The sequence below is a fragment of the Camelus dromedarius genome, chromosome 7, assembly GCF_036321535.1.
Source record: "Camelus dromedarius isolate mCamDro1 chromosome 7, mCamDro1.pat, whole genome shotgun sequence".
NCBI lineage: Eukaryota > Metazoa > Chordata > Mammalia > Artiodactyla > Camelidae > Camelus > Camelus dromedarius.
The window spans coordinates 43,517,312-43,538,901 of record NC_087442.1 but is presented as its reverse complement, the minus strand read 5'-3'; the positions used below and the strand labels follow the sequence as shown (position 1 = coordinate 43,538,901).

At 36.1% G+C, this 21,590-nt stretch overlaps 1 protein-coding gene across 4 annotated transcripts in view; it reads right to left on the bottom strand.

Annotated features, from left to right (window-relative positions):
• SKAP2 (src kinase associated phosphoprotein 2) overlaps positions 1-5,787 on the bottom strand; it is a 150,814-nt gene extending 145,027 nt beyond the window's left edge. For all 4 annotated transcript variants that reach the window (XM_031455087.2, XM_064487490.1, XM_010995404.3 and 1 more), the window contains exon 1: positions 5,507-5,787. In XM_031455087.2, coding sequence (XP_031310947.1) covers positions 5,507-5,573 — 67 coding nt within the window. In that variant the 5' untranslated portion in view covers positions 5,574-5,787. The remainder of the gene's footprint in view (positions 1-5,506) is intronic.
• Positions 5,788-21,590: the final 15,803 nt, after the last annotated feature.

Here is a 21,590-nt window from a genome sequence, read left to right as displayed (position 1 = left end):
ATTCACTGAGGTGCTATCACTAAACTTAATGTGGTAAGGATCCCAGCCTAGAATTTAAGCTGGCATCCAAACAAAAAGATAAGCCTTTCTTCTCTGTTAAAGGAGGGTATGGTCTGATCAAACACCTTCTGGTGGAAACATAAAAAATCAGTTAAACTGGGCACATGTAGATCAATTAAGCCAAATGCCCAAATTTGGGAAATGGCTAATTAAAGTTATTGATTGCTCTAATAAATGTCTTTCTCTGGATTACCTAGCACTTTTACAGGTTATAGTTGAACTGTGGACTTTCTGAACATGGAAGAAGAGACATGAACAAGCACAGGAGTTCTCACAGTATGACAGGTAAAATACACCTGAGTCTTAGAATCCAATCATCTAACAAAATTTTCAAAACTGGCTTTGGAGGCTAAATGATTTATTTTGAAAAAGTGGACTGTCGAAGAACAGAGATGAACATCTTTCACCTCAAAAAGATGACTCTTGATAAATAGTACCTTATAATAATCACGATTTTTTTACCACACATTTTCACAGAAGCCACAGTGAATAAAGCATTAGTCTGAGATTTACACTATATTCACTATTAGGTAGCAACTATTATAATATGTTCACTATGTGATTGAAAAAGAAATGTAAACTCGGTGGAATGAAAAAGACAGACTTGGCTTTAATTGAAAAAGACAAACTAAGTGAATAATGAGTATATAAAAACTAGCCTATTCCACTTTTATCACCCATATATGACACTTAATCTTAAATTTATGAGAGATGACTGAACTGTGTTTCAAATCACCAGAGGCTTCTCCTACTCTGTTGTTTCTATCGTCCTCCTAGTAATGCTTTAATGCTGATAACGTGGAGCTAAGCTCATTTAGAAAATTTGTATATACTTCTCGTTTTTTCAGTATATTTAGATTTTTTTTTAAAGAAAACCAGTGATAATTTGGATTGGGTAACTATAAAATTGTGCATACCAGCATACTGTCAAGAGCATTATTTAGTAATCTGAGATGAAAAATGTTTTCAAAGGAAAACTATGAAAACAATAAGCCAGCCAAAGATCCCCACCCAAGAAAAAGTAGGCTACTGTACACTTAACATAGGCAAATGATTTTCCTAACATCACATCTTAATTCGTCTATGTTATCTGACCCATACAAGAAATTATACATTTCTGGTCTACTGATTTACAAACATATATTCCTATTTCTAGAAGAGAAAAATCTTAGAGGTGTCACACACAGACTGATTTCATTGTAGGATCAAATGTTCTCATACCAACTTTAAATTCATTAGTCATTTATTGCCAAAATGGGGCGGGCTTTCCTCCATAGGAAAATCCAGGTGCTAAAGAAGTAGGTGACTATTGGTGACTCAGTAGGTGGCACTCTTCCCTTTACATACTCAGCCAATGCCCCAGAAGGAAGTTATGGGACACTAGACATACCATAAATGATTCTCATAGGAAAAATAAAACCGAAATGTTGACCAAATTATAAATGGAACTTTGGAAAGGTGGAAATCAAACCATACTATTCTCAGCATTGAAAAAATCCTACCTCTATCTCAACTGAATTGCATTCTTTACCTAGTGCCCTTAATGGGATTATCAATTATGTGTAAAGGTTAAAAAAAAATGTCCTGGAAATCCCCAAAAGGGGAAAATACAATATTTATAATCAAGACTGCCATGTGAACAAAATCTCAGGGTCACTTTGCAGAAACCATATAGTGACTCTGTTTATTGTTCGTTTGGTTTGGTTTTGATTTTTCAGAGTACATACTGACAACCACCATTTTCTTCTTTCAACATTGGTTTGATTTTCTAACTTAATAAAAAAATACTAACATCTTCTTACAGCTTTCCTTTTCAAGTATGTTGCTCTAAAACAAATGAATGAGAATACCTGATGGCAAACCACTCCAGTATTCAAGGGAGATTAAACAAATCAAGGGGGGATGGGAACAATGATTCTAATTCCTCTCACTTTCTTGCCTGCCTGAAGGAAAAACTCACATAAATCAAGATTATTCTTGCTGTTATCCTACTCAAAATATTTGGATGTGGGAGAAGATTAAATGGACAAGATTTGGGATTATCTTTTGATTCTAATTATCCAAGCTAAACTTATTCTTCTACTGTTGTGAAAAAAAAACTAAAGGTTGCCTGTAGTGCATAGCGCAGTTCACAATTTGCTTTTAACAACAAAAATCTGGGGGGTGGGGGTATAGCTCAGTGGCAGAGCACGTGCTTAGCATGCATGAGGTCCTGGGTTCAATCCCCAATACCTCTATTTAAAAAAATGGTTCTTGAAAAACAACAGTAAAAATTTGTAAACCTTTTTCTATTAATGGAATAAACAAATAATTCAACACTTTTTATTAAAGTATGGGCTTTCAAAGATTTCGTATCCACAGAAATATAAATAACCAACAGTCAAACTGTACAGCCACTTTTTCAAGAGCATCATTAATGTGAGTTAAGAATGATAACCTCTATGGGTTTTGCATTTCTACAGATTTTTTTTTTAAAAAAAGAGAAGGAATCAGGAGAGGAAAACAAATATTGAAAAGGAAGCCTAAAATTCTATAATCAGAAGAAAAATAAGGAGAAAGAAAATAATAAATTGATAAGAATACATTTGAGCATCTACCTCTATGAAGCAGTTGAAATGTCAAACATTTAAAACATATGACATAGTGATTTGGATAAAGGGCACATGGAACACAAAGGGAAATGTCCAAACAACATTTTTCTCATAGACATTATCTTTTGACTTCATATTCTGTTTTTTTTTTTTTTCTGAAAGCAAGGGATCTTAAACACCTAAAAAGTTTAGTTCCTCATCTTCTCTACCTTGGAATTCTAGAACAGTGCTATGTGCATTCTAAGAGTTAACTATTAACTACAACCACCACTGCCAGTATCTTTTTAGTTTCAAAGAAAGAACTAGGTCAGCCAGCAATATCTCAAAAATTCAAACCCCATACCAACTCTTCCTCTATAGTTTTTGCAATTTAAAGTCTAACCATGTCCTATTCCCCAAACACTTGAATAATGCAAATGATCATGCACAATCCAACAGAATTTTCTGGATTAAAAAATGTGGAAAAACTGCTGAAAGCATTCTTGAAACCGTCCCTACCTCAAAAAAAATTTTAATTACAGTCAATCATAAAATGTTAACAAGTTTCTTTGAATGATTAGTTTAAGAAAACTGAAAACCAACGGTTCAGCTGTTTCATTTCTTTAAAATATATCTCATGTATATTTATATTTCCTCATAGCCATAATTCCTGAAAATATCCTCTGAAAATAAAGTATAAGCCAAATTTATAACCACCAAAATTCTAATGTTTTAATATGTTTTTAATACTTCGTGTGTTTTAATATGTGATCTGCTTTAATAACATGAAATATTAAAAATGTCAATAAGGTGATTTTTAAAATGCTGATTTCAGATATTATTACCTGACTTAAGAGAGGGCTAAAGATATAGGAAGTTAATAATGCCAGATAATTTAAATATTATGTAATTCTGAGCTTTCAAATAAATCACACAAATAAGGGCTATGTGAAATACTTGTCATATATGGGGATCAGAGAATAAAGCAACTCATAACCTATGTATCATACTCCGTAATGTATGACTATGGATCCAAATAACACCTGTCTACTGTGGAGCTGTCAAGCTTTAAAAGCATGCACCCAGGGGTCTATACTTAACTTTGTTCTTTCATTTTTCAGTTTTCTTAGGTAGAATTGTTACAATTTGATTGCATGTATACAATATATTGCATGTAAATACATACATACAATATACTGCACATATATTTTTAGTTTACATGTATGTACTGATCATTGTTTCTAAGAAAGGTTTAGAGCTTTAGCTTTTTCAACTTACATAGTTATCAAAGGAATAAAGCCAACTACAAAATAACAATCAACAGAATGCACTAATCCAATCGTAAAGGACAGTCAAATGTGCTTACATGCATTCAAGAAATCAATCATCTTAAGTTATAAATAATATATACTTAACTTACTAAGCTCAAAAATTCAGACCTGAAATATCCTGAAAATGGTGACATTTGTTTTTAGAGTTATGATAAACAGTTCTCTGACCTGGTAACTAAAATAATATTCTAAGCAAGGAATTCCAGCACTTTAACAACAAACAATGTAGGAAAACAAAATTAGCACTCATTTGAACTTGCATAGAATAGAATAAAAGCTGCAGTTCCTTCAACATTTCCTTTAGTAGTACCCATTAATGACAACAAGCATTTCTTAGAGTATAACACTATCCTACCACAAATGTATTCATCGTACTGCAGTCTTGTTCACACAAACATAAGTCTGCACTCATACACTACTGGCTTTATTTTCTTATCATATCTATGATGCTAACCACCAAAATAGTATAACAGCATATTAGATTTGGTCTCAAGAGTACTATAACAGTAACTTACTGCATAAAATGTCACATTTTAAATATTGCTTTTTAAGAGTTAAAATAAGCGACTTGTAACATAGGCATCTAAGAGAAACCCTTTTAATCCAGTTATTTGTGACCAAATATTGAAAGACACTTAAGAGACAACTGAACAAAAGAAAAACAATCAAAATTCAGCATCCAGAATTCTGATGTACACATGACAAAGTGAATAGCGGGAAGAATTCCAGAGCATCAGGATAGGTAAGATATGTGCTACACTAAAAAGATGTATTTTCTACCTTGGGCAGAAATATAATTTTTATTGACCCTTTGTGAAAATACACATCTCCATATCTAGTACATTAATGAACTAGTAGTAGATTCACAGTAGCCTTGAAAAGTGAATCTTTAATTCCCAGGTTCCTGTAAATGGTCATTTAAAACTCGAAAAGGGGAAGATGAGGGTAGATGAGGGTGCAAAGATGCAGTACTGTAATTTCATCGTGTGACACAGGAAGTTGGACTTTAACACATCCTTCCTTTTTTGTTTTAATGTTACTCAGGCTGAAGACAAGTGGCCATTTGAGAGTCAGGCCCTCTTTGAAAGTCTCAAATATGATTGACTGAATGTTCAAGAAAAACGGGGGTTATAGATATGTCACATCCTTTGGTCCCATAACCCCTAACTCCTAACCCCTGTAGCTCAGGAATCTCTTTCCCCTCCATCGGCCAGGAGACCAGAGAACTAGTTCTTTGACTTTTCTCTCTCTCCCTCCCACCCCCCGCCACACGACGTCTTCCCGACGGAAACACAATTGCCCTGGACGCGTTAGTGCAGCCCACTAAGACGGGCTTCCCCACCATCGTCGCACCAAATTTCAACACACACGCCCACTCCCTTTCTCAGACCCCACTTCCCTACTCCCAGTCCCGCTCCCTCCGGGCAAGAGACGTGGGGAGCGAGGAGAAGGAGGGAAGAGACTCCGAATGCTTCTGTCCCCACCCGCTCGCCGTCCCCTGGCCCCCGCCCCAGCCGCGTTACCCGCCCCCTTCCCGCTCTTTACCTGCCAACAGGTTCCTAATTTCCTCTGGGAGGGGGTAGGGAGAGGAGGTGTTGCTGGGGTTGGGCATGTTAGGGAGCGCGGGGCGTGCGGGGAAAGGATCTGTGCTGAAAGGGGAACCGACGGGCTGGGGTTGCGGCTGCGACCTAGACTCGGGCTAGCGGTCCCGGGAAGGACAGTGGGGCTACAACTCCGGACACTGCCGGGCCGAAGCTCACAACAAGGAAGTCACTAAAGCCCCCGCTACAGCTGCTGGACTCTCGGCCTAGCCCCGCCCGGCAATTCGGGGCGGAGAGATGGGCGGGGAGGAGCCCCGAAAGGCCGGAGGGACCCCAACTGCGCATGTGTGTCCCTTGGTTTTCCTAGCCTCTGAGAGAGCCTCTGGGCAGGCCACACCCACCACTACGTAGAGGCGCGGGAGGAGGAGCGGCTGGTGGGAAGGGAGCGGACTGGGGCTGCATCACCTGATCCGGCCCCTGAAGCGCCCAGCCGCCATTTTGGCCACTGGTATCACCGCAACTGCTGAGCATTTCTCCACCATCCCGGAAGTTAAGGCATCTGAAATTCCTCCAGATTTCCCGATTAAGAGACTTTCTGGCCTTTAAACAGCCCCGCCAAGGAGTAACACCTCGCTCAGTACCCCACATGGAATTTTCGACCACCCGAAACTATTATAGCCTTCTTTGTCCGATTGAATGATAGTAACAAAGTTCCATCTTCCGCCAGTCCTTCCATTGAAGCCAGTCTGCAACCGCTCCAGGGAGCACTCTGATTGGCTCTTAACACTACTTTGTGCCTAATTCAGATTCTTGAGGTGACTGATTAACCCCACTATGAGGAGCAGGGAATTCTAGTCACAGATAGCTAAATAGACAGATACCATTTTACCTCTTATAAGCATCAAAAATAAAATTGCTGGTGATTAATAGAATGGAATTATAAAAACTGTTTACTCCAACCTGAACATTTAATTAACAAATGCTTATTGTCTCCTATCTCTAAATCTTCTTTTAGGTTTTTACTAAAACCCCGAAAGGCGCGTTCTAGTGCCTTTAAAATAAAGTGTGTGTGTGCGTGTAAAAAAAAACTATATGTATATATAAAATTCAGGTAGGAACTGCCATGGCAAAGGCCTTTCCCAGATGCTACCGTTGTATTTTGAAGATTGTATTGTGGCTCCAGTTGCAGTGTTAAATTGTTTATTCCTCTACCCTCCAACCCTCGTTAGATCAATGGTCCTTAAACTAATTTGTATTAGAATCACAGAGAGAATCTATTACAATGCAGATTGTGAAGTCCCACTCCTAGAAACTGATTCTGCTTAGGATGGGATCTGATTGGCTGTATTTTAAACAAGCCCAGTAGGTGGTTCTGATACTAACCATCCTGAGATTTGATTTTGAGAGTCACTTTACTACTTTCCAGTTCCTACAGAGTACAGGATTTGTCATAACTTACCTTTCATCCCCACGTGGAACCCAAAACCTAACACAGTAATGGCTCTATTAACATTTAATACCAAAACAATCTCAAACAGTAATAGTAAAAAATTAAGTAGTCAAATGCAAGACATTTTTGTAATTCTCTAGGAAATATATCAAACATTAATTATAAAAGGAAAAATTAAAACATTTTGGAGTTCTTTCAAAGCAAAACAAAAAAACAAGACAAAAACTTTACAATTGAAGTAAAACATACAAAATAACAACAAAAAAAGACCCCCAAAACAAACTTATTCCCTAAAATGGAATCTGAAATTCCTACTCAGATTTAGAGTGATGAATTATAAAAAAAATCTCTGAAAATTAGAATTCTTTTGGGTGGAGGTAAAAATAAATAAAAAGTCATTTTACAACACAGGTCCTCCAACTTCAAAGAATTGAGAATTATTATTCTTAAACTGCAAAATTATATTCCTTCCTAAAGAAAGAAGAAAATATTTTATGGACATATTAGTGAGGATTCTTCCTCCCTTTACAGTTATCAAATACAATTCTTTGTCTTGTCACATTTTTTATTAAACTAGGCATCCAAATGTTCCTATCCTTTGTTTCTTTCTGATAGAACTGACCAGATTTTTTTTTTATTATTCTTGTGTCTCATTTATTTATTTACACTCCACTCATTCCAGAAAGGAATTGAGGTGATTTACTCTTGTATCAAATAGACAGCTTTCTGGAGTGGATCAAATGGACACTGTCTACACTGCTCATTATGACAAGTCATTTTTGTTAGTGAGAGACAGGAAACTATTAAGATTGCCTTAAAATATATAGCATCTTGTAGTCCAAATAAAAAAGGCAATAACAGAAAATGGACTCTTTGTATGAAACACATTTCCCCTATTTAGGAAACCATTCTCAGACACAGGTTCCTGATGGATTCACTTGGGCAATGCTTTGTATACTCTATCATTTTTACGTTTATTGTTAAAGTTACTGAAATTGATTATAAGACACAAAGAGAAATAGAGAGAGGCTAGAAGAAATATTTTTGTTTCCAAACGTTTCTATAACAAAAGTAGGAAAGAAATCAAATCATACTTCACATTCTTTAAACTAGTCATATTTTGTAAAAAGGAACAATAAATGAAACTTTAAATCTGAACCTGAGAGAGACAGCCTAAGCTTCCTTACCATTCTGCCAAGAAGAGACTAGATTCTGGAAAATATCTCATAATTTATCTTTTCAAAAGTAAATCCTTCAAAAAAAGTTTTTTCTGTATAGCACAGGGAACTATATTCAATATCTTGCAATAACCTTTAATGAAAAGGAATATGAAATGAATATATGTATGTATATGCATGACTGGGACATTGTGCTGTACACAAGAAATTGACATTATAACTGACTGTACTTCAATTTAAAAAAAAGTAAATCCTTCAGTTCAAAGAAGATATGTGTATATGTGTGTATACATATATTTTTCCTTATAACTAAAGCTAGCCCCCTTCCTTACATTTTCCAAATTTAGCTTAGCTGAATAATTACTTGCCCATAGGCTTAGTTTTAAAAGAATCTAAATGAGCATTGAAGGAAAACAGTGAGCTAAAACAATTTACTTTTCTCTGCCTCTCTTATCTTTATTTGGCTTTCATAGGCATGTGGAAGAAAGATTATTTTTATACTTAGGCACTGTGTCAGTTATCTGTTGCTACATTACAAAACTTAGCTTAAAACAAACATTTAGTATCTCACCCAGTTTCTGATGGTCAGCAATCCATGATCAGTGTAGCTGGATGGCTCTGGCTCAGAGTCTCATGAGGTTACAGTCAAGCTATAGGCTGGGTTGCAGTCATCTAAAGACTTGACCAGAGCTAGAGGATCAGCTTTGAAGAAAGTTCAACTACAGTACTATTGGCTGGAGTCCTCTGTTCCCCTTTGCTGTTGGCAGAAGGCCTCAGTTGCTCACTCCATGGACTTTGCACAGGGCTGCTTGAGTGTCCTCTTGACATGGTAAGTGGCTTCCTCAGAGCAAGTGATCCAAAAGGCAGCACAACCAAGACAGAATCTGTAGTGTCTTTGTGACTTAATATCAGAAGGGGCATAATTTACTACTGCCATCTTCTGTTGGTCACACAGACCAAACTGGGTATATAGAGGGAAAGGACTGCATAAGGCTGTGAATACCAGGAGATGAGAATCACTGGAGTCATATTGGAAGCTGGCTACCATAGTCAGCCCTCTGGCTCCCAGTGAATCACGTCTATCCCAGTGCAAAATACACCCATCCTCTCCCAAAGCTACATGCAAAGCTTCATCCCATTACAGTGTCAGCTCAAAGTCCAGAATCTCATCATCTAAATCAAATCCAAGCATGGATGATGCTCCTTAAGTACAGCTCCTTGAGTACAGTTCTCTCAATATTGAGACCAAAGTAAAAAGACAAGTTATCTGCTCCCCACATAACAACAGTGGGGCAGGCATAGGATAACCACTGTAAACATTCCTGTTCTGGAGGGGTAGGAACAACAAGACATATACAGAGATTACTGGTTCACAGCAATTCTGAAATCCAACTGGGAAAATGTGGAAGTTCATTGATTAGTGCAAAATTCTACTCTCACCTGGAATAATTTCTTCATCGATCTCAGTTCTGCCCTCTGAGTCATCCTTCCTTTTTCATGGAAGGTAGCCTATGTTTTCAGTTGAATAGTTTTCTCAGCCTGCTTCCTGCCAATGGTCTTCACAGGGTCAAAGGACTCCTTTTCGTTTTGTACTGTCACTATCCCAATTTCTATCAGGGTTCAATCAGAGAAGCAAAACCACGAGAATCAAGATAGAGATAGATAATATAAAGGAATTTGTTACAGAGATTTGACCCTACATAATTGTGGAAGGTGGTTAAACTGTCTCTATAAACTGTCTCTGTATCTTTGCATCTTGGCATCTGATGCTGGAGCTTGAAGTCCACAGAGCAGAGTTAGGAAGGGAAGATGAAGGAGATTCATGATAAGATAGAATTCAGAAGCACAGTTCATGAGGATGACCTAAAACCCAAGTTAGCCCTTGCTGCCTCTGACCTTGGTGGTACAGATGCGCTGCAGAAGCTGGGGTCCTTCATTGCAGAGTTAAACACAAACTTGACTCATGAGTCAGAGTTTAAACGAGGATCCAGCAGAAGATGGAGCAGTTGCAGGTCCAGCTGTTACCTCAAGCCAGTGAAGTGGGTTAGAAGATAAGCAGCAATATACGTGAGCTACAAAATGACTGCTGCTTCACTTCCGCAAACCTCACACAAGAATCTCTTTTGTCGTCCACCCTAACTGGATCTGGACAGAAAAAGCAATATCATGAGATTCAGGTTAACAGATGCAAAGCCACCAAGCATATACTTATACTATCGTAAGAGTGGATTCAACAAAAAAAGCAATTGAAAATTTGAATTTATTTTGTAGCCTACATTTTTTAAACTTTTAAAACCTATTATGTCTTTTAAGTTATCTAGTAAAAGCCCTTTTAAAAGTTTTTTAGAAATGAAGGCTTGTTTCTACTTTCTAAATTTAAAAAATATTTTCCTTCTCTTCATTTGAATATTCTAGGGCTGATAGGTATAAGTTTATTATTGTGTGGCAGTTGGTAGGAAAAAAATTATATTCTCACTGGAATTCTGGAATATGAATTCATTTACCCTTAAAAGATGTGATACAGAACCTACCTGAACCTTCAGGCTCTGATAAATATGGTTCACTAGCTTGTCTTTTGAGTTTTTAGGTAATAGTTCCTAATCTTAGTATAATTTATGAATTTAGCAAGATAAGGAAATTCATTCTCTTTTGCTTTCCATCTCATTTGCATACACAAACACATACTCAGGCATTTTGCTGCTTCAGCCAATCATTTTAATATAAGAAGAATAAGCGATTTAATCTGGACTGGATTTGAGTTCCTAACAAAATGCTGTGTATCTTTAGGGTTCTACAAATTAGGAATAAGGTGAGAGAACTGTCCATTCCATTTTAGCCTTGTCAGAGGCTACCTGGTTCTCTGCCCAGGTAACAGCCCTCTTCCTCCTTTAACTGAAATTGGTTTCCTGTATCGAGACCCTCAATACTCAGAGACCTTACCATTGTAAGGTCAGTCCTGATAATCTGGCTCTGATTTTATATCCAAATTCTAATAACTGAGTTTCTCCTGCCTAGGTTCTGAGACCAAACCTTTAGCCTTGCCTACTTTTAGTAAAGGAACATATTTGTTTTGATTCCTTCTAGCCCTATTGGACTATGGCTCTGCCTTACTCTTTTTTTTTTTTTTTTTTTTTTTGGCTCTGCCTTACTCTTGTAGTGATACAGGCAGGTATTATAGTCTAAGTGATCTCCAGAGAAGAGATCCACCCAAACTCCTGTCTTGCCTTCTACTAATCAGGTTTGGTCCCCAGAGTGTGAGCAGTAGGAAAATGTTCATTCTTTTTTACTGTGTAAGATTGAAAGCAGACCCCGTCCTCTCCATGTAAACTGTTTTACTCCTCTGTGGTTTGGTAAGGTTACCCTGAACTGTAAGCAGATGCATAAAAAGACAATAACTTTTGATTCTCCCCCTTAATTCTTGTCATCAAAATCTCTGCTTTCTACCTCAAAGACCCAACTGAGTAACCTTGAAGATTCAATTTTATACTTGACCCATAATAGACTTAAGGAGAGTTATCCTTATGCTTAACCTGAAAAGAAATATGCAAGTTACTGGTGTAATTTAAGTGTCCCCAGTTTACCCCACTCCCACCGATGATCCCAACCTGCATTCCTTGAAATTCTACCAATTAGAGACCTAGGAGAGTGGACAGATAACTCTCCCTTTGCACTTTAGTTTAGATTGGGTAGAGAAGTCAGGTCGACTAATACCTGAATTAAGCACACTGTGGTTCTGGATGACAATAACTGACACAGTATTTTGGAGTTTAAAACATCCTGAGAGAGGGCAGGCTGCATGGCCCTATCAAGGAGTGTTTTCAGGACTAGCTATGTAAAACTAGCAAGGTGTTCATGGGCATATTTTATGTGGTGTGTCTTCCACTTTCTTTAGGATAGCTCTGGTCCCCACAGTGTCCTTACCAATGTTTTATGAGGAGATAGTCTTCTAGAAGAGTCAAAGTGAAGAGCATCACTGCCTTATTAGTAAACTTTGGTGGACTCACACTTGGCTTGGATTGAACTCATCAGTGTTCAATCACTGGCTCCAAATGAACTAGTTAGTCAATTTTCTCTACCCTTACCTATAATAATTATTTTTGTTACAGGAATTTTATTTTATTTTTGTTTTGTTGTTGCAGCTATTAAAAACATGAATTTAGATGAAGCCTAATTTTTAATACACTTTTAGAGATCATTTTATAGCTAAGTTGGTAGAGGTTTTAGAACATTAAATAATTAGAAACAGGTCTAGGTTTCTTTCTATATGTAAAAACAAAATAGTATGTTGTGATCAGAATTGTTCCCCTTATTATAGTACATCTATTCTCACTAGGCAATTTTAAAATACCAAGCTGTCTTCAGCAACAGTATTCAGTGGGTTTGTGCCTAATATATTCATGAAGGGCTTTGATGGATTTGATAACCATAAGCAGCTGTTAACATTAAATTGCCATTTAATTTTTTTCAGTGACTTTCAAAGTTGTCAATATTAAACAGGAGTGTTTTACAAATGACTACTTTAAGACCAGTAAAAGTAAAATTAAATAAAATTTAAAAGGCTCAAACAAATTCCCCCTTTTTTCTATAGTGTCCCACTACTAGCAAACAAAGGAAAAAAACATCTTTACAGGATTTTAAGCACTACCTTATATATTTGCCAAGAATTTGCATTGTATATTATTATACTCAGGTATTCTTTCATTCCTTTCCCACCACACACACACCCTTTTTTTTTTTTTTTTTTTTTTTTTTTTGTCCTATTTTCATGTATCTCAGCTTCGGTTGAAAAACAACTCGCCTGAAAAACTAGTGAGTAGGTCCACATAAGTATAAATGAAAATGACCTTAACTGTAGTGACAAAAAAAAATTTCTCCTCATTCTTCTTCAAGCAGGTGAAACTTGTAGGGTTTTGTTGTTTAAATTTTTCCAACTTTAAGAGCTGTAATTGACATATAACATTGCATAGGTTTAAAGTGTACAATGTTATGATTTGATATACATACATAATGAAAAATATTTACAAAATAAGGTTAGTTAACACATGCTTCTTAATGATCTAGGCACACCAAAAAAGCAGTTACTTACATACCTATTTATTTATCTAGCAGTAAAATAACCGTAAGTGGAGAATAGAAGTAAGAGAGGAAAATCCAAAAACTCTACTGTATCAGTTAACTCTTATTGCCACAAAAAATGAAGCCTAAGCTCTCTCAAAATTCACTGACTTAACAATAATTTACTCTCAGAGACCTGTGGAATGGCCAGTGGTCAGCTGAAGGCTTGACTAGTGAATGCAGTTTGACAACATCATATTTACAAAGGCAGTAACTATGGCAGTCCAGCTTTGATGAACCTCTCTGGGTTTCTTCCCATCTTCAGATTCATGCTTGTCTGCCTTCCCATCTGTTTTTAGATCCTACCATCCACTCACTAAACTTTTACCAATGCACTATTCATATTCATTCTCTTACTGAGACTCTGAGATCAGAGGGCACCACTTATTGTTGGTCTACAAATCTCTAAAGTTCTTCATGATTGCCAAAATTGTTTCAATTTTCCTTATTTATATTTAGAGTAAAATTTCTGTAGGTGAGGTTTTCATTGTCCAAGATGGCATCATCTGTGTTCTAGGCAGGAAAATGGAGGAATGTCAAAAAAGAGTGAAAAAAGGGATGTACTACTAGCCTTTTCTTTGGGACTGTTCTCAAGCTGTCATAGGACAGTTCCACTTACATCTCACTGGCCAGAACTTAGTTACATGGCAACATTGCTCAAAGGGGTCTGGGCAGTATTTATTCAGAGTGATCCCATGCTCAGATAAGAATTCTGTTAGTCTGGAAGAAGAGGAGAACGGATACTAGGGAATGACTAGCATTCTGCCACATATGTTGTCTATGTTTCTTCTTGCTGAATAACAGCAGAACAAAAATCTATGACAGCACTGGGCTTTGAAATCCTAGAGAATTTGTTTTTAAAAAAACTTTTAGGGAATAGCTCTACTTTCTGTTTGAATAGCTGCTAACATCTTTGGTCATCTCTCCTGATTGAATGTTCTTGTGTGTTATGAAGTCTATTACTTAGTTTCTCCATTTTGGTTTGATAAAACCTTTCTTCACAAATTTAATTGTAGCATTTTCTGAACTAGAAGTATTAGCAATCTGTTTTAAGCTCCAGATAATGGAAGGTTAATCTACATCTATTTTTTTTTCATATATGCCAGGAGGCTCAGAAATGAGTTTACAATTTTTTTTTAAAAATAGTAATTGTTACTATTGCATTTTCTTACAGGGGCTTAGGTTTAGAATCCACTCTGTTAGCTCAAAGCAGAGCATTAGCTGATCAACTGACTAACCAAAGAAAGTGTATTAGTCACAAATTTAACTGCAGTTTAATTGAACCTTCATATTTTCTTAATATAATCTAACTTTGCATTTTGAATATATTATGCAAAATAACTGGATGAGAGAGTTTGTTTATCACATTATTTTAAAATAGAAAAACATTATAAAGAATCTTATATGAAAAATTAATTCAACATTCACTGATGAAGGACGATTTAGACCTTCAGAATACTCAAAATTTAAGCAGAATTTTCCAGCATAAAGTATTTTCCGAGAACAAAAGTGAAGCACAGATTTAAAGCATTTTATTACCTCTATATTACTAAAGCTGGTCCTTTCTTAGGTTGGTTTTAATTTTTTTTTCCTCTCTCCTCAAGATTTTCCAACAATTCCTGTAATAGTAGAAATGTTCGGAAGGTTATTTATCACAGCATTAATGAAGACTTGGAAGCAGTTTTTGCTCTGGTTCTTCTTGTTGCTCTCCCTGGCATTAGCAACTAGAGTGCAGCTTGAAGAAATCTGAGATGGAAAGACACAGCCATTTGAGGGTTTCTTGAAAGTGCTTTTAGGCTGACCAGAAGCATTTTTATTTGAGCTTTTACGTCCTATGGTCAGAATACAGAATATGATAGTCTGAGTTGAAGCTGTTATCATGGCAAACTGAGCCACTAATATGCTGTCATTCTAAAATAAAAATTAAGACTGAACTATGTAACTGATTGGTCTTCAACTGCTCTAAGGAATAAAGACTAACATTAATGATTCACTTCCCTTTAAGCATTCCTTCTTTAAAAAGTAGCCCAGTATGCTTTATTTAAAGTTATTTAATTAAAAGTGATAATGGAACACATTCTCATGCAAAAAAAAAAAAAATCAAACTGGTATAAAGTGAAAAGTAAAAGTACCTTTCCCTTTCCCCAATATTATTAGTCTGGATTTTAATAGGGATTTCCAAAATGCCTTCTAAAAGGTTTGTACTAATTTACATTTCAGTATTCCTTAAAGATAGTTATAAACAAACATACTTAGTAATTCATTATTTGTTCAGAGCCTTTCCATAGTTATTAGTTATTAATCTACTTTAGTTTCACAACCTTCCTATGAGATCAAGATATTAACCTCCCAAATTTACAAATCAAAAAACAAAAATAAAGAGACTTTAAATTGCTCAACAGTAATGCCATAGTGTGCTAGAAATTGAACTTAAACTTCCTACTTTGTAGTAACATTATCTTGTCACTGACTCTCAAGTTAATTGGGAAAGGAAAAAGGTAAAGCCTACAGAAATTATTTTTAAATGTCTGAATATTGAGAACCTGGTAAGCACCAAATATCAGCCAACTATTCTGGTCACCTAATTTTTTCTCTGACTCAGAGCAAAAGTTGTATTTATGATCCATTTGGTATCTTCCCTATACATGTGTCAACTGAGACTCAGCCTACAGAGATGAAGACTAACAAAGGTATTCACCAATACAAGGCATAGTACACTGGAAACAATGCAGTTCCTGTATATTAGAGATTCCAGGAAATGCTTTATCTTTAGTTTCACATCTCATCACAAAATCTCTGTGGTACCTGGGTAGCCACTTTGTCTAGTTGTATATCATTACTTCAGAGACAAAAAAGCAAGTGTGGTGTAGAGCAGTTCTGACTCTGAAAATCTCAATCCTGAACTCGTTTGACCGTCACTCTACAGAGTATCCAAAAACTAGATGAAGCTTATATGAGGATTAAAGTTACTGCTCTGCTCTACCATAAAAATCTGATGGCCAAAACTGTCTCTCCTAATGTCCCTTAGGCTGTCAAATCAAATTGGACCCATAGTTCTCACTCAACAGTTTTAAAGGAGGCTTTTTCCCTGCTGCTATTACCTCTTATGTTCACACTTGGCCTTCACAAGACTGACTTAGGATAGAAATTTATCGTACTGGGACAACTTTGAGTAAGAAAAATGGATGCCCTCTTTGTTGAACTAAATAATAACCTTGTTCTAGTAACAGCTTTAGAATGAGGTTGTCAGATTCCCATTAAGTTTAATTCTCTAGGTCTAAACCTATAGGACTGGAATTGTCTTTATTCAACTAATGTTCATAGTTTTCTGCAATGCTGTCTCTGGGTGTGAAGTGAAAATGTTAGGTAAACATCTTGAAGGCTAAAATTTAATCTGGTTATTTGAGAAATATTCTGGTAACAAATTCAAATTCACTTTAAAACTGAAAGTTGGAGGTCATGTAGGTACAATTTCTATATCCAATGAATATGTAAGAAGCAAGAAAGAGACTGAATATAGAGGCTGAGCTCTGATACCAATTTTGTTTACCCTATGAAATTTCATCTCTCATTAACTGCTCTGTAGTCTCTCATCTTGATGTTTCTCAGTCCCTATTATTAAATTCTAATGGTTTCTGATGGTTTCTTCAGGATTGGATTGGGCTGGATTCAAGGTATCAAATGCAGATTTGGCTTTTCTTTGTTTAATTGTACATTTGGATGAGAAGTAGCTTTCCTGGTAGAACTGGGAATAAAGTCAGAATAGACTGATGTGTAAATGAGCAGGTGGGAATCTGACCTTGTCTAGATGAGCTGGAAAAAAAACCCCACTAATACCCTGATATCTAGCCTCCATCTCTATTTTCAACTTTAACCCTGTCCTGTATGGTTTTCAATAGAAACAGAGCAAATCTGCAATTTCAGCTCTGTCAATTTATGGAGGAACTTGGGCAAGTTATTTATCCTAAGTACCAGTTGACTCTTCTGAAAGATGAGAATAAGATGACTCTTGTGAGAATTATAAATTATATTTGTATGTCTGGCACACAACAGGTATTCAGTACATGTATATCTTGATTTATTGCACTTCCCTATATTGTACTAAGCAGATAGTGGGTTTTTTCAAAATGGAAGGTTTGTGGCAGCCCTGCAATGAGCAAGTCTTTTCCAACGGCATTTGCTCCCTTCATGTCTCTGTGTCACAGTTTGGTAATTCTCACAATATTTCAAACTTTTTCATTGTTGTGGTGATCTGTGATGAGTGCTCTTTGATGTTACTACCGCAAAAGGATTACAACTTGCTAAAGGCTCAGATGATGGTTAATATTTTTTAGCAATAAAGTATTTTAATGCATGTACATTGGTTTTTTTTAGAAATAATCATATTGCACACTTAATAGGCTATAGTATAATGTAAACATAACTTTTACATGCCCTGGGAAACCAAAAAATTCATGTCACTCACTTTACTGCAATATTCCCTTTATCACAGTGGTCTGGAAATGATCACACAATGTCTCCAAGTTATGCCTGTAAACAGTAACTGTGGAACTAGTCAGAAAATAATTAAATATTATCATGCTACCAGCTGAAACATGAGACATTTTTACCACAAGTCCCTCCTATTAAACTCTTTCAAGTGGTCTGGAACCATAGAAATATGCAGAGCTAGTCTAAAGTTCATAAGGAGAAGAAACTGGAAAGTCCATTCATCCATTCAACAAATATAATCAAAGAGGAAGATGCAGAGATGTCAGTCTATAACGTAAGTCAGGTATACACATTACCATACTGCACAGTAGAACAAGATATGAACCACAAGATAAATTGAGTTAAAGTGCTATGGAGTTCTGAGAAACAGAATATTTTCAGCTAAATTATGAGAAAATATTACAGGATTCCCCCACTCTCCAAAAGTAGAATGTTTCTGTGAAAGCTCTCCTAAGCCGAAGTGATGTAAAGCAAAGGAGCAATTACTTTAGGACACATCTTGCTCATGGAGGCATAAAATAAATCAAGATAAAGCACAGATGCTCACAGACACAGTTCAAAGCTATGACGGCCTGATGCTGAGATGCTGAGTACAGTTCCCGGGGAACTCTCCCTGCGTGGGGCATGCACTGCATCTGTAACGGCTGGCTGTGAAACACATGCCAAACACTGTTTTTGCTTTTTTGCCTTGTCTGGTAAAAAGCAAAAATCCTCTTTGGGTTTCTTTCAGTTAGCAAAAACAGGTACTAATGTAAGTCTTTCATAAAAGCAAAACATCATAAAGTGAACTTTTAAAAAGTAGAGGATACCTGTATATGCAAAAGGTAGTTTAAGCAGGATGGTAATGGGTAAATAAGTAAGGTGTGTTTATGATACAGGGACTAATTCAATTTGACTAAAGCATGGAATGAATGAAAGTGTAAAGTGTGAGATAAGACAGAAAAAAAAGGGGTGTGTGTGTGCAGATTTGGACCATACTGTAGAGTATTAGTAGACCAGGCAAAGGAATTTGAAATTTTTTTTTTAGCAAAGGGATAATATGACTGATATGGTAATAGCTTTACTAAGAGACAGTTCATTTTCAAGCTTTGTGAAAGAAAGTGGAGGGAAGAAATACCAAATCCAACTAGGAGACTTCACAGTAATCCAGGTAAAAGATTGTGATGTGCTGATTTAGGGCAAGAACAGTGGAATTAGAGGGGAAGGAGTGGATCCAAAAGTTGGAGCAACTAGGATGTACAAAGATTAGTAAATGTGTTGTTAATTAGTAAAGAAAGGAGGATAATGTGGTATAGGTATTTCTAGTTTCTTATTCTTGTTATCATTGTAAAATGTGCGTTGTCTGATTCTGCCTTTATTTTCATTAGAATAATGGACTACTTTTAGCTTTATGTTAAGTGCTTAATAAATGTGAGATGTTTATTATTAGGATGATGATTATGATTATTTCATTAAGAATTACAACTTACTCCTATGTTTGACTTCTCTATTTTATTCTTCCCAAGAGTACTGGACTTCTTTCATTCCTATAAGATGGTTCTCAGTCCTGGCTACTCATAAAATTCCCTAAAAAACATCATAGAAATTCTAATATCTGGGCTCCAGCCCTGGACAAATGAATCAAGATCTCTGGGAATTGGACTTGGGCATGAGTATTTTCAATTTTAATCTCCACAGTGATCTCAATGTGCAGTTTTAGTTGAAAACTCCTGATCTTGAGCAAGATACTGTTGTCTCAAAGGAAAGCATACTTGCTCACAGTGCTCTCTATCCATTCATTGTAAAACTCACTAAGTGCACACATGGTGGTTCATTCTTGAGTCTCAGCTAAGGGCAGATCCTGAGAACTCCTTGATGTTCAGTATTCCTTGCTGGTCTTTCCCTACTCCACACCACTCCATCTGGGAAAAGTAATAATCCCAATTCCTGTAGGAAGTAGAGATAATGAGAAAAATCAACCTGAAGTTAGACACCATTGGTAGCAGAAAGCAAAGACAGAAAGAACAGGGATCCTTGGTGAAATGAATTATTGTATCAATCAATCTGAAGCCTAATCTACCATTGGACTTCAGGTTATATGAACCGAAAAAATTTATATATCATTCAAGCCACTTTGAGTTGGGGTTTCTGTTACAGGTAAAAAGAGTATCATATTATCAGCCCTTTATGCTCTTGAAATAAATGATTTCAGATCTTAACTGTTGGTACTGGGCTTCAGAAATGATAGAGTGCAAACCTGAAATGTGACATCTTTTATGGGGTACTCCGCAACAGTATTTTTGTCTCAGTGACATGAACACTTGGGCTGCAAGTACTGCACAGCTGTGAAAACCTGGACTTTGAAATCTGACACATTTTCCACATTTTCCAGTTGTTTCCTGACCACTTGACTGTGTTCTTTTGTTTTTAGCAGTATAAAGTATATTATGTGAAACTTCCTTATAATGTTTCAATGAATTTTCAAAAAAATAATTCCAAATTCTAGGCTCTGAATATGCCCTTGAAATTAAATCACACCTATAATATTGCCAAAAACTACTATTATCTATTCAACTTTGTTGAAAATACACTGAAAATCCATTTCTTCAAAAGATGCTTCTTAAGATACAGAAGAGTGTGATAAAAGAGGGAAAACAGAATCTACATTTATATTGGCTTATAGACAGCAGGAAACTGCAAAAGGAAGAAAGCATGAACAGTGGTTAATTTCAAGGAGAGTCGAGGGGACTGGGTTGATGAGGATGTTGGGGGAGACACCGCTATATACTTTTCCATACTCTCTGGTCTTTGAAATATGAGATTGTATTACCTATATGCAACATTAATTAAAATATCACTTTAATAAAAATAAACTTAATTTTAAAATTTAAAATACACTTTTTACCAGAAGTACCCCAAATTAATTGATTATTCTACCATCAAGAACCCACCAACATGAGAAACCCTACCACCTCTACTCAATGGCATATTAGACTTTTAGCTAAAACAACAGTAAATGAGAAATTTAAAAGCTTCTCTGTGGACTTCTCCTCTTAGTGATCCATTTCTATTAGAACATCCAGAACACTAAGCAAGCTCACAAATGCCTGAAACCACAGAGAGGAAACACTGAATATCCAAGATGGGGTAAAGCAATCAGAGGAAAGGGAGAGGAGACATGGTTAAAGATGAACAGAAGGAGGCTGAGTTGGCAGTCCAGCCCAAAACATCTGAAGAATAAAGCACAACTTACAAATTTTACAACTAACAACTAGATGTCTTACAAATGGCACATGAGAATTAATTGGTTATAGCTCATTAAAGGTTGTTTGCATCATTGCCCTCCAACTTGCCCCGGCTGTCATTTCAAACCAGATCTTATTCTTGACTTTCCCATTTCTAGGGATAGACAATGGAGACCAATCCTAATAACAACAATAATAATGCCAGCTAACATCTATTGTTTATTATACTCATCTACATGTACATATTTCAGGCTCAAGCTAAGCATTTAAGAGATACTCATAGACCAAACCAGATTCATCAAAAAATCAAAAACTAGATTGTTAATAAACCTAATTTTAAAAAATGTATCCCTTGAATGGATTTGTAAATTATAGTACAGCAAAACTTTAGAATGGCATAAAGCTGCTAAAAATAACCATGACAACTGTGTTAAAACAGAATATGTAACATATATGATTAAATCTAAAAATCAGAATGTCAAATGGTATATAAATTCATTACAATTATGTTACAACATGCATGTGGATGAGGCTTAGAAGATCATATACAAATTTTAAGATAGTTGTATTTAAAAAGTTGATGACAGGTGGGTTTTTTCCTTTTCTCAAAATTTCTTTCAATCTTGTTAC